Source organism: Balaenoptera musculus, chromosome 3, assembly GCF_009873245.2.
Source record: "Balaenoptera musculus isolate JJ_BM4_2016_0621 chromosome 3, mBalMus1.pri.v3, whole genome shotgun sequence".
Taxonomy (NCBI): Eukaryota; Metazoa; Chordata; class Mammalia; order Artiodactyla; family Balaenopteridae; genus Balaenoptera; species Balaenoptera musculus.
This window is the reverse complement of record NC_045787.1, coordinates 32,671,249-32,684,412: the sequence shown is the minus strand read 5'-3', so window position 1 is coordinate 32,684,412 and position 13,164 is coordinate 32,671,249. Positions and strand designations below refer to the sequence as shown.

The 13,164-nt window shown below is 36.1% G+C and overlaps 1 protein-coding gene across 4 annotated transcripts in view; it reads left to right on the top strand.

Moving 5' to 3' along the window:
* PRKAA1 (protein kinase AMP-activated catalytic subunit alpha 1) overlaps positions 1-13,164 on the top strand; it is a 45,277-nt gene that overhangs the window by 22,666 nt on the left and 9,447 nt on the right. For 2 of the 4 annotated variants that reach the window (XM_036848317.1, XM_036848318.1), the window contains 4 exons: positions 4,458-4,599; positions 6,291-6,384; positions 10,295-10,439; positions 11,763-11,850. In XM_036848317.1, the coding sequence (XP_036704212.1) occupies positions 4,458-4,599; positions 6,291-6,384; positions 10,295-10,439; positions 11,763-11,850 (469 nt within the window). Of the gene's footprint in view, positions 1-4,457; positions 4,600-6,290; positions 6,385-8,323; positions 8,479-10,294; positions 10,440-11,762; positions 11,851-13,164 lie in introns of those variants that run through there. The other 2 variants (XM_036848320.1, XM_036848319.1) reach the window with 2 other exon arrangements.

Here is a 13,164-nt window from a genome sequence, read left to right as displayed (position 1 = left end):
TATCCTAAATGGTGTTGAATTTTGTCAAAATCTTTTTCTGCATCTATTGAGATGATCATATGGTTTTTCTTCTTCAATTTGTTAACATGGTGTATCACATTGATTGATTTGCGTATCTTGAAGAATCCTTGCATCCATGGGATAAATCCCACTTGATCATGGTGTATGATCCTTTTAATGTACTGTTGGATTCTGTTTGCTAGTATTTTGTTGAGGATTTTTGCATCTATGTTCATCAGTGATATTGGTCTGTAATTTTCTCTTTTTGTAGTATCTTTGTCTGCTTCTGGTATCATGGTGATGGTGGCCTCATAGAAGGACTTTGGGAGTTCTCCTTCCTCTGCAATTTTTTGGAAGAGTTTGAGAAGGATGGGTGTTAGCTCTTCCCTAAATGTTTGATAGAATTCACCTGTGAAGCCATCTGGTCCTGGACTTTTGTTTGTTGGAAGATTTTTAACCACAGTTTCAATTTCATTGCTTGTGATTGGTCTGTTCATAGTTTCTATTTCATCCTGGTTCAGTCTTGGAATGTTATACCTTTCTAAGAATTTGTCTATTTCATCCAGGTTGTCTATTTTATTGGCACAGAGTTGTTTGTAGTAGTCTCTTATGATGCTTTGTATTTCTGCAGTGTCCGTTGTAACTTCTCCTTTTTCATTTCTAATTTTATTGATCTGAGTCCTCTCCCTCTTTTTCTTGATGAGCCTGGCTAATGGTTTATCAATTTTGTTTATCTTCTCAAAGAACCAGCTTTTAGTTTTATTGATCTTTGCTATTGTTTTCTTTGTTTCTGTTTCACTTATTTCTGCTCTGATCTTTATGATTTCTTTCCTTCTACTAACTTTGGGTTTTGTTTGTTCTTCTTTCTCTAGTTCCTTTAGGTGTAAGGTTAGATGGTTTATTTGAGATTTTTCTTGTTTCTTGTGGTAGGCTTGTATTGCTATAAACTTCCCTCTTAGAACTGCTTTTGCTGCATCCCATAGGTTTTGGATCATCGTGTTTTCATTGCAATTTGTCTCTAGGTATTTTCTGATTTCCTCTTTGATTTCTTCAGTGATCTCTTGGTTATTTAGTAACGTATTGTTTAGCCTCCATGTGTTTGTGTTTTTTACATTTTTTTCCCTGTAATTGATTTCTAATCTCATAGCGTTGTGGTCGGAAAAGGTGCTTGATATGATTTCAGTTTTCTTAAATTTACCAAGGCTTGATTTCTGACCCAAGATGTGATCTATCCTGGAGAATGTTCTGTGTGCACTTGAGAAGAAAGTGTAATCTGCTGTTTTTGGATGGAATGTCCTATAAATATCAATTAAATCTATCTGGTCTATTGTGTCATTTAAAGCTTGTGTTTCCTTATTAATTTTCTGTCTGGATGATCTGTCCATTGGTGTAAGTGAGGTGTTAAAATCCCCTACTATTACTGTGTTACTGTTAATTTCCTGTTTTATAGCTGTTAGCAGTTGCCTTATGTATTGAGGCATTCCTATGTTGGGTGCATATATATGTATAATTGTTATATCTTCTTTTTGGATTGATCCCTTGATCATTATGTAGTGTCATTCCTTGTCTCTTGTAACATTCTTTGTTTTAAAGTCCATTTTATATCATATGAGTATTGCTACTCCAGCTTTCTTTTCATTTTCATTTGCATGGAATATGTTTTTCCATCCCCTCACTTTCAGTCTCTACATGTCCCTAGGTTTGAAGTGGGTCTTTTGTAGACAGCATATATATGGGTCTTGTTTTTTTTTGTTTTTTAAATTTATTTATTTTATTTATATATTTTTGGCTGAATTGGGTCTTCATTGCTGCATGCGGGCTTTCTCTAGTTGTGGTGAGCAGGGGCTACTGTTCGTTGCTGTGCGTGGTCTTCTCATTGCGGTGGCTTCTCCTGTTGCAGAGCACGGGCTCTAGGCACACGGGCTTCAGTAGTCATGACACTCGGGCTCTAGAGCGCAGGCTCAGTAGTTGTGGCGCACGGGCTTAGTTGCTCTGTGGCATGTGGGATCTTCCTGGACCAAGGCTCGAACCTGTGTCCCCTGCGTTGGCAGGTGGATTCTTAACCACTGCACCACCAGGGAAGCCGTGGGTCTTATTTTTGTATCCATTCAGTGAGCCTGTGTCTTTTGGTTGGAGCATTTATTCCATTCACGTTTAAGGTAATTATCGATATGTATGTTCCCATTACCATTTTCTTAATTGTTACGGGTTTGTTTTTGTAGGTCCTTTTCTTCTCTTGTGTTTCCCACTTAGAGAAGTTCCTTTAGTGTTTGTTGTAGAGCTGGTTTCATGGTGCTAAATTCTCTTAGCTTTTGCTTGTCTGTAAAGCTTTTGATTTCTCCGTCAAATCTGAATGAGATCCTTGCGGGGTAGAGTAATGTTGGTTGTAGGTTCTTCCCTTTCATCAGTTTAAATATATCATGCCACTCGCTTCTGGCTTTTAGAGTTTCTGCTGAGAAATCAGCTGTTGACCTTATGGGAGTTCCCTTGTATGTTATTTGTCGTTTTTCCCTTTTTGCTTTCAGTAATTTTTCTTTGTCTTTAATTTTTGTCAATTTGATTACTGTTTGTCTCGGCGTGTTTCTCCTTCAGTTTATCCTACCTGGGACTCTCTGCGCTTCCTGGACTTGGGTGGCTATTTCCTTTTCTATGTTAGGGAAGTTTTCGAATATAATTTCTTCAAATATTTTCTCGGGTCCTTTCTCTGTTTTTTCTCCTTCTGGGACCCCTATAATGCAAATGTTGTTGTGTTTAATGTTGTCCCAGAGGTCTCTTAGGCTGTCTTCTTTTCTTTTCATTCTTTTTTCTGTATTCTGTTCCTCGGCAGTGAATTCCACCATTCTGTCTTCCAGGTCACTTATCTGTTCTTCTGCCTCAGTTATTCTGCTATTGATTCCTTCTAGTGTATTTTTCATTTCAGTTATTGTATTGTTTTTTTTTTAATTAATTAATTAATTTATTTATTTATGGCTGTGTTGGGTCTTCGTTTCTGTGCGAGGGCTTTCTCTAGTTGCGGCAAGCGGGGGCCACTCTTCATCGCGGTGCGTGGGCCTCTCACTGTCGCGGCCTCTCTTGTTGCGGAGCACAGGCTCCGGACGCGCAGGCTCGGTAGTTGTGGCTCACGGGCCTAGTTGCTCCACGGCATGTGGGATCTTCCCAGACCAGGGCTCGAACCCGTGTCCCCTGCATTGGCAGGCAGATTCTCAACCACTGCGCCACCAGGGAAGCCCCAGTTATTGTATTGTTCATCTCTTTTTGTTTGTTCTTTAATTCTTCTAGGTGTTTGTTCTTTAATTCTTCTAGATCTTTGTTAAACATTTCTTGCATCTTCTCGATCTTTGCCTCCGTTTTTTTTCCGAGGTCCTGGATCATCTTCACTATCATTATTCTGAATTCTTTTTCTGGAAAGTTGTCTATCTCCACTTTTTTGTTTTTCTGGGGGGGTTTTATCTTGTTTTTTCGTCTTGTACCAAGCCCTCTGCCTTTTCATTTTGTCTATCTTTCTGTGAATGTGGTTTTCCTTCCACGGGCTGCAGAATTGTAGTTCTTCTTGCTTCTGCTGTCTGCCCTCTTACCATCTTGGTTTCTTTCCTGATTTTGATGGAATATTAATTCTCCACTAGGTCCTTAAGAAAGTGTGAATAGAAGCTAAATTTTTGGAGACTTTGTCTCTGTTAAAAAATGTCTAAATTGTATTATAACCATTGATTATCTGGGTATAGCATTCAAAATTGAAGGGTAATCACTTAAAATGTTTTTCTTATTTTTAAAAACAGAAACTACATGCTCATGAACCAAAATTGTAAAGGTTCAAGAGATTATAGAGAAAGTGTGTCTAACATGAGGGTGGTTTTTGGTATGATTCAACTGTTCTGTATCTGATTATAATGGTGATTACACCAACTTCTACATGTCTTAAAATCTATAGAACTGCACACCAAAAGAAAAAAGTTCAATTTGTATGTATGATAGTTTAAAAAATGAAAAGTAAATTAAGAGAATATAAAAGTACAAAAAGGTAGAGAGCAAAAAGAAGTTTCTTTCTTTCTCTCTCCCTTAGCCTTCCAGCTTTAAACATCTAAACGTTCAGGGGTAAATCAGGCAGAATTGAAAGGAACTTGGCATATATTCACTACTATGTATAAAATAGATAACTGATGAGAACCTACTGTATAGCATAGGGAATAGTACTCAGTGTTTTGTGGTGACCTAAATGGGAAGGAAATGCAAAAAACAGGGGATATATGTATACCTATAGCTGATTCACTTTAATGTACAGCAGAAACTAGCACAACATTGTAAAGCAGCTATACACCAGTAAAAATTAAAAAAGAAAAAAGGAACTTGGAACTGCTCAAGTACTTTTGGAGAATGCTAAGATTATTACTCTTCAAATAGTTCTAAATATGTTATTAATCAAACCTGGCACTAATTTATTAAAATTATTTCTCCTACAGTTGGCAAACATGAATTGACTGGGCATAAAGTTGCTGTGAAGATACTCAATCGACAGAAGATTCGAAGCCTTGATGTAGTAGGAAAAATCCGCAGAGAAATTCAGAACCTCAAGCTTTTCAGGCATCCTCATATAATTAAACTGTAAGATCTGATTATATTAAATATAGTCATATCATTTTTGCATCATTTTTGTTAACCTTCTTAATCTGACAAGTGAGAAAGATGAGTGACATTGCTTTGGTCTGTTCCTGAGGGTTTTAAAATTTCTTCCTGTTCATGTATTTATCTAACCCCATTCACGGTCACTTAAGCCTAAGTTCACATTTTGCCCTTGTGATGATCAGATGTTATCTTTCTCATTCTCGGGACTGATGCCCTTCTGATAGATAAGTTTCAGTGCCCCTACTGCTGTAGAACCAACAATGATTTGCTAGTAAAAACTCCTGCCCTCCAAATTTCCAGATGATATCAGCTAGCCTCACTAGAGACAATGCAGTAGGGTCTCCACTCCCCCACACTGCTTATATCTGATAAAACAAATAACAAATAATAGATTTTCAGGAATCCAAATCCAAATCCAAATAACAGAATTTCAGGAATCCAAATTTCAAAAGGCAGTAATATTACCGTTGTTTTACAGCTGACAATTGTAGGATCTACAGTTAACTTATTTACTATTCAGCTTTATTATGCAGGCTATAAATTAAAACCATTTAGGCTTTTGTATTGAACTGGTGACTCAAAATATGTTTCACTCTCACCTCTTCTCATTTGTTGAGGTGCCATGGTTTTAAATACCATCCTTATGCTGACAACCCTTAATATACATCTCCTGCTTTGAAACCTGTTCCCTGAATATGCACACTGCCTATTTTACATCTCCATTTGGGTGACCATGAGGCATGTGAAACTCGACATGGCCCAAACTGAACCCTTTATTACCCTCCCGTGCCTGGTCTTCCTGGTCTTTTCACCATCTCAGTTAATATCAGTTCCTCAGGGCAGAAACTTAGGAACTATCCTTAACTTTCCTATTTCTCTCACTTCCCAACCTCCATTCCATCTCTTCCTTCAAAAATATATTTAAGATCTCATTCTAGTTCCTTCATTATCATCAGCCCAGTGTGGGCCCCCTTCATCTTTCTCATGGACTACTGCAGTAGCCACCTGCTTCCACCCTACTGCCCAGTCAGTTCTTCACATTGCTGCCATCAATTAAAGTTACCCTTTTACTTGGCCAGATCATATGACTGCTTTGCTTAAAACCTTCAATAGCTTTCTTTCTCCCATAGAGTAAAAGCCAAAGCCTCATCATGGCTTTTAAGGTTCTGTGTCCTCTGCTGTCCAGTTACCTCTTTGACCCCACATCCTGTTTCTCGCTCCTAGCTCACTCTGCTCTAGCCTTCCTACCATTGCTCAAATGCGCCAGGCAGGTTTCCCCCTGGGGGCCTTTGCACTTGCTGTTCCCTCTGCCTGGTTCACCTTCTTCCTAGATATTGGCATAGTTTGTTCCCTGATTTCCATTAGGCTCTGCTTAAATGTTACTTTATCAGAGAGGCCTTCATTGAATACCCTGTATGAAAGATTTCCCTTAGTTTTGCTTTGATTCTCTTCATAGCATGTTCCACCACCTGAGATACTGTTTTTTATTTAGTGTCTGTTTCCTGGCTTCTGGAAAATAAACTCCATGAGAGCAGATAATTTGTTTTGTTCCCTACAGTTTTCCCAGCGTCTAGCACAGTGCCTGGTGTATTATAGGTGCTTAGTAAACATTTATTGAATGAATGAATATACATGTTTTAATACTGGTAGATAATGTTTTCTCTCACCAGGTACCAGGTCATCAGTACACCATCTGATATTTTCATGGTGATGGAATATGTCTCAGGAGGAGAGCTATTTGATTATATCTGTAAAAATGGAAGGGTAAGCAGTTCTGTTTTAATCCTGTATATGTTTTGTAATTCCCCTGATCCCTTACTAGCATCAAAATATCAGAAAGCAATTCTGTTAAGAGGTCTATTTAATAACCAGCTCCCTTAGTCATGTATTTGCCTAGAATCATGGACTATTTAGAGCTAAGAAAGATCTTAAAGATTATCTCCTTAGCCTACTTACACAGATATGGAAACCAAGACTCACAGTTTATTTATTTATTTTTTAAAAAATTTATTTTATTTATTTATTTACTTTTGGCTGCATTGGGTCTTCATTGCTGCGCGTGGGCTTTCTCTAGTTGCAGCGAACGGGGGCTACCCTTCGTTGTGGTGCGTGGGCTTCTCATTGCGGTGGCTCCTCTTGTTGTGGAGCATGGGTTCTAGGTGCATGGGCTTCTGTAGTTGTGACATGCGGGCTCAGTAGTTGTGGCTCGTGGGCTCTAGAGCGCAGGCTCAGTAGTTGTGGTGCACAGGCTTAGTTGCTCCGCGGCATGTGGGATCTTCCTGGACCAGGGCTCGAACCCGTGTCCCCTGCATTGGCAGGCAGATTCTTAACCACTGCTCCACCAGGGAAGTCCCTCACAGTTTATTTATTTTTATTTATTTACTTTTTATATTTTGGTCACACTCTGCAGCATGTGGGATCTTAGTTCCCTGACCAGGGATCGAACCCGTGCCCCCTGCATTGGAAGCGCAGAGTCTTAACCACTGGACCACCAGGGAAGTCCGAGACTCACAGTTTATATATATGCTCAAGGTCACGTAATTTATTAATGACAGAGTTGGATTGAGACTCCAGAACTAACGATCTTCAGACTTTGCTTCTGGGGCATACAAATCCTTTTAATATATACCTTAAATTATGTATGTAATCCTTAAAAAATATATTATTAAATACTTAAAGATCTAGGCCTTGAAAAAAAAAAAAAAAGATCTAGGCCTTGCTAGTCAACCCTAGTCACATTTAAATTACATTCATTTTTTGGTTTCAGAAATCTGATGTACCTGGAATAGTAAGAACAGGCTCCATGAAGGAGGTAGGAATTAGAGGAATTAGACTTAAAGAATTTAGAGTTGGAAGGAACTTTAGAAGACATTTTGAACAGTGTCTTAAGTTACAGATACAAAAACTGAACATTGCCCCCCGCCCGTACTTTTTCTTACACCCAGGGTATGTGGTATGCAAAAACCTATTTCTGGAAGAGCCACATCAAGCACTGAGAAGCCAATTTTTTTCCCTCCCAATCTAACATTCTTTATATCATTCACTCATTTGTTCTATGTAGCATATCTCTTTACTTTCATCAAAATCAAAATCATTAACCAAATTAATTTTGATTTTACCATTTCTTAACATGGTTCATTTCGATTTCAGGTATTCCACTTGTCTTTTCACTCCCCACTCCCCGCCCCCCGCAATCCCGCACAAATATTCTGCCTAGAAAAATGGAAACAGACACAAATTGAATTGGTATCTTGCTTTCTTATCTTTTGTTTTTCATGTCTTGATCATTTTGCTTTACATTATGGGAATTTTCCTCAATTTTATCTGTTGCATATTAAAATTCCAGCTGTCATTTTTTATTTCTTTCTTGTTTTCTGAAGTTGTCTTTCTTTAAATAGACTATTTTTTGTTGTTGTTCCACAGAGATAATAAATGTATCTGTCTGAGGATGACAATTAGTTTAAAAATATTTTCTTCTTCTCTTCCCTGGATTGCTTCTGTACCTTCTGTGCTCCCTGCTCCCTGTTTTTTTTTCTATTCATTTTATTGGTCTTTGTCTTTTGTGCATGACCCTTGCTCAGATACTTGGTGATTCTGGGTTGTCCACTCATATTTGAGAGTGAGATTCTAAAAGCCAGGCTCATGAGGATGGAACTTATTAATTGGTGGGACTTCCCATAGGTTGAATAGGTACGGACCTGTTTGTTTTACTAGGAAACACCAAATGTTAACAATTACAAATATTTTTCCTTGGATCAGAAAGTTGCTCCAGAAGAAACCTTCCAGTTTCCTTGAGCGTGTTAGCTTAGCTGCCAGTGCTCTGCGAGCTAAATGGGGAAAGGCCCACAAGCCTCACTGGTTAGTATGTTGACTTTCATTTTATCCCCATGTTTTCCTTCTGGTGCCTCATTCCTACTCTGGTGTCCTTGAGAACAGAGCTGGTTCAGCCTTATTAAAGAGTAAGTCGTGGGTCTTATTCCCCAGTAAGGGTGAGCTTAAAACTTCTTTCTTCCATCAGTTGTTCTGTTTTCAGTCCATTTCTCCCTTCTACCTTCAGAAATTCCCAACACTTCCAATATCTAAGCCCTTCCAGGAGTCTGTGTGCAGATGAGTTTATCATTGATTTCCACCCCTAAAGGCTTATTAGATTTCAGCTTTCTGTGGTTGGCCAAGTCTTTATCACTGTTCATCTACTCTCTAGCTTAGTGACTCCTCTTGATTACTGCTGTCTCTTCTCTTGCTCTTTTGTCTTTATATGCTGTCACCTTAGTGATGTTTCAAGGAATGGAGACAAAAGGTTCCATCTGCCATGCTTAAATGGAAATATACTTTGACTTTTCTAATCTTTCTTTGTAGACTTCCCCTCCTTGATCCTTTGTACTCTATTTATTATTAATAGAGTATAATTTTCATTTTTGTAGCCTATCCAGTTATTTTATCTCTTGTATTTTGCTTAACCAATTAAATTTTCTTCTCTTTCACATTTAGAACACATTCTTTTTTTCATTTAGTGTATTTGATATGAAGTCATATTAAAAAATGAACCTAAAAAAAAAAAATGAACCTATATTCTAGAAATAAAGGTATTAGATTGCTAACGCATTATTACTTTCTCTAGAGGAAGGGTATCTCTGAGTACTTCGAGAGTTTTAGTTTTGCTTTCAAAAGAAATTACTGGTTCATATTCCAGATTATCCATACCATTTAAGGTGTAGGAACCTGGTTTTAGAATGCTTATTTGTGACCTGTGTTAGAGAACTGCATATTAGAGTCCTTTGCATAGAGAATTAATAGGTTATTTATTAAATATGACTTCTTGGGAGCAGGCATACCCAAGTAATGGCTTTCATTTATGGAAAAAACATCATAAAATAAGAAAATATGGATAAATGGAGAGAGAAGTTTTTAAAGAATATTTTTTAAAATGTAATTACAGCATAAGGTATAATTTTTTCAGTAAGCAGAGTAAAGATAAATGCTGTTATATTTTATAAAACAAATGAATTCAGGTTTTTCTTTTGTTAAAATTAAAACATCTTTTATTTCAGGAGATATGATAACATGGTTGCTTGCTAATTCATTAACACTGCTTAAATGTTGCTTTCTCATATAGTCCACAACAGTATTCCCCACCCCAGCATAACTCTGTGTGCCCTTATCCTGCTTTGTTTTTCTTCAAAACACTCTTACTCCTTATATTGATATTTATATGTTTATTGTCTATTTTCTTTAACTAGATTAGGGCCTTTTTAAAAATCATTGCTATATCTTGAGTGTCTAAAACAGTGCATGGCACATTGAAGGTATTCAATAAATATTTGTTAAAGGAATCAAGGATTAAATATTTGTAATTTACAGGAGAAAACATGCCTACTTTCAGGTAGAAATTGAAATTATTTGAAATAGTGCATGAGATTAAGTGAAAGCAAGTTATTAGAGTGTAGTCAAGAGAGCGATAATATTAGGAAGCTGAGTTACTGATTTGGGTTCTAAGATCCTCCTAGCATTTCTGTTTTGTGCTGCCTATATCTCCTCCCCGTTTCAAAAGTATCTCATGAGTGAGGTCCATTTGGAAGGTTTCTTCCATTTTCACAGTTTTATAGGTTGGAGAATTATAGGTAGAATAATTTCTTTTGAAAGACTCACGTTTAAGTTGCCTCTCTACTTTTCTTAGCTGGATGAAAAAGAAAGTCGGCGTCTGTTCCAACAAATCCTTTCTGGTGTGGATTATTGTCACAGGCATATGGTGGTCCACAGAGATTTGAAACCTGAAAATGTCCTGCTTGATGCACACATGAATGCAAAGATTGCTGATTTTGGTAAGGAGATTTTTATAGTTTCATATATTCATTATGTTTAACAAATGTCAGTAGGATTCTTCATATAACTTTTGCTTTTATATCATAGACTGAGTATCCCAAAGTAGCATATCCTCACCATTTGTCTGTGAGCTACAAAAAGGAGTAAAAATAAGGAATTCTCTTAGCTTTATGTCTTTAAAATTGACTTTTATGACATAGGCAAACAATTTAAATTGGCAGCATTGCGACATCACTTGAAAAGAGACCATTATTTAACTATTTGCTAAATAGTGTTATCAATAGAACACACTATTTCCAGTGTGTTCTTCTGATCAAGTATGGAGCAAGAGGAAAGAGACTGGGCTGGAGTTATTCAAACTTTGAAAGCCAGAAGGCAAACCATATGAACAAAATTATTTTTAAAAAAAGAAAGTAAAATATCTTAAATAGAAAAGCATAGTTTCAGCTTGAGGAAAATTTAATGAATTTATTTTTCCTTTATTTCTTATAAAAATTGCCATTGACATTATTAAACCTAAGATAAAAATGAATATCTACAAGTCTCTTTTTTTAGTTTCATTTCAAATCAGAGGAGATACTTATATTTTCTTCAGTTTTGTATATGTTTATATATTTTAATCTATAGAGATTCACTAAATAGTGCCCAACAGCTCTGAGCTACTGGGTTTTTTTGTAACTGACTAAATTATTTGACTTTCGTATTCTTTAGTTGTCATTATTTTTTATACATTGTATTTTTGAGGAGGCAGAGTTTTCTTTTTTTCTTTTTTTTTTTGGCCGCACTGCGCAGCTTGTGGGATCTTAGTTCCCCCACCAGGGATTGAACCCTGGCCACAGCAGTGAAAGCACCGAGTCCTAACCACTGGACTACCAGGGAATTCCTGAGTTTTCTTTTTGTAGTAGAACTATGAAGGAACTTTGATATTAAAAATTATTATTATTTTTTTTAAAGAATCAGAATGGAGGTTAATAGAAACTTTGAATTTTAATTCTGTTCTACATTTTTTTCTAGTAATTTCTATATTAATAAAACTTAAACATGCCCAGTTTATTCTATTAAGCAAAATAACCAATAGCTTAATATGTACTCATTAAACTCCAACAATGCACTAATGCACTTTATATGTTGAAACAGATTACAGATTTTATGGCGTAAAGGCAAAATATTTGGGAACAATAAAGACTGTAGGCTTCTGTTGAAGCAAAGAACAAAATGATTATTTATCACTTTAACGCAAACTCAATTTTATTGTATAATGGAGTTTTGTTTTTATTTTTGTTCTTGGGAAATCTTGAGCAGTGGATTTTGTGCATTTTCAGGTCTTTCAAACATGATGTCAGATGGTGAATTTTTAAGAACAAGTTGTGGCTCACCCAACTATGCTGCACCAGAAGTAATTTCAGGAAGGTAGTGTTTGCCACCTCCTCCCCGCCCAATATATTTGTAATTGTCTTTTTTTCCTAGACTTTGTTAGTCTATAGTGTAATATTCAATTCTAGTGAAAGGAATTTAAAGCTTATTCTTTTCTTATCCAGAAAGTATTCTATTTTAAGAATAAAACATTACAAGTGAATAAGGATTAAGGACTCCATTTATCGAGGAGGATGTTGGTTTGCAAGTCAAAATTATATTAGTTAGATGAGAGAACTTTCATTTTTTCCCCTGGTGGAAGAAACTGAAGGTTTAAAACTAGCAAGTTTTAAAGGTGAGACATTAAAAACTTGAATAATACAGAAATATCTAGTAGTAAGAAATAGTGTACTATTTGCTTAGATGAAGAATTAAAAGTGTAATGTGTAGCTTTAATTTTTCAAATTAGCTTTAGCTTTTATGATAAGGTACCTTGGGGAATTGGACTGAAGTATTGATAAAGTCCTCAGATTTTATTTAAGTTTCATCCTTTAAATCTTCTGGCGACTGAAATATTTTAAGAATTCTGATCTCTCAATTTACTAACCACCAGCATTGAGAACATGAGGATCTTAGTATAGGGCAGCTTTTCGAATAGTTTAGATAACAGGAAAATTTAATTTTTTGAAGAGTAACTGTTCTTCACTATACTACTGAAATGGAACACAAAGAAGCTAAAGTTTGTTTACTAGTTTTTATAATTAACTTTTAATAACTTTTCATTCAAACCATGTTTCTTTGTTTGAATGTCTTACATCCTGATTAATTTAGAATGCAGAAATAGAGTAGTATTTTCTTTCTATTTTCATAAGCTTGCTTGCCTAGACTGCTCAGAGAAATTATATTTGTGTTAAGGCATGGTTATGAGTAAGGCAGAAATATCTTAATTTTAGATTTATCAAGGTTCATCATTACCTTTTTATATTAACTTAATGTTTGTTATTTCATGTGGGTTGTCTAATTATTTTGGGAAGAAAACAATTTAGGACCTGGATACTGGGGGCAGTGTTAATTAAATAAACAAAAAGAAACGTAATTGTGCATATATGTAATGGGCCATTACTGAAGTCTAATTTTCCCAGTTTGGATAAGGTCTTTCTGTGAGGTCTAGATGTATGGAAACTTTTACTTTCAAAATAGTATTTATTGATCAGTTCAGTAATTTATCTGACCAATTTAAAGAAATCCTTTCCCTGAAGCCAGACTTTGAATGGGTTATCTAGTTAGTCAGTAGCAGGTAAAGTCAGTAGGTTACAGTGTATTGCAAATAAGAGTTTAAAATCTTCTGTGAATTAGTTAGCTAGGCTTCAT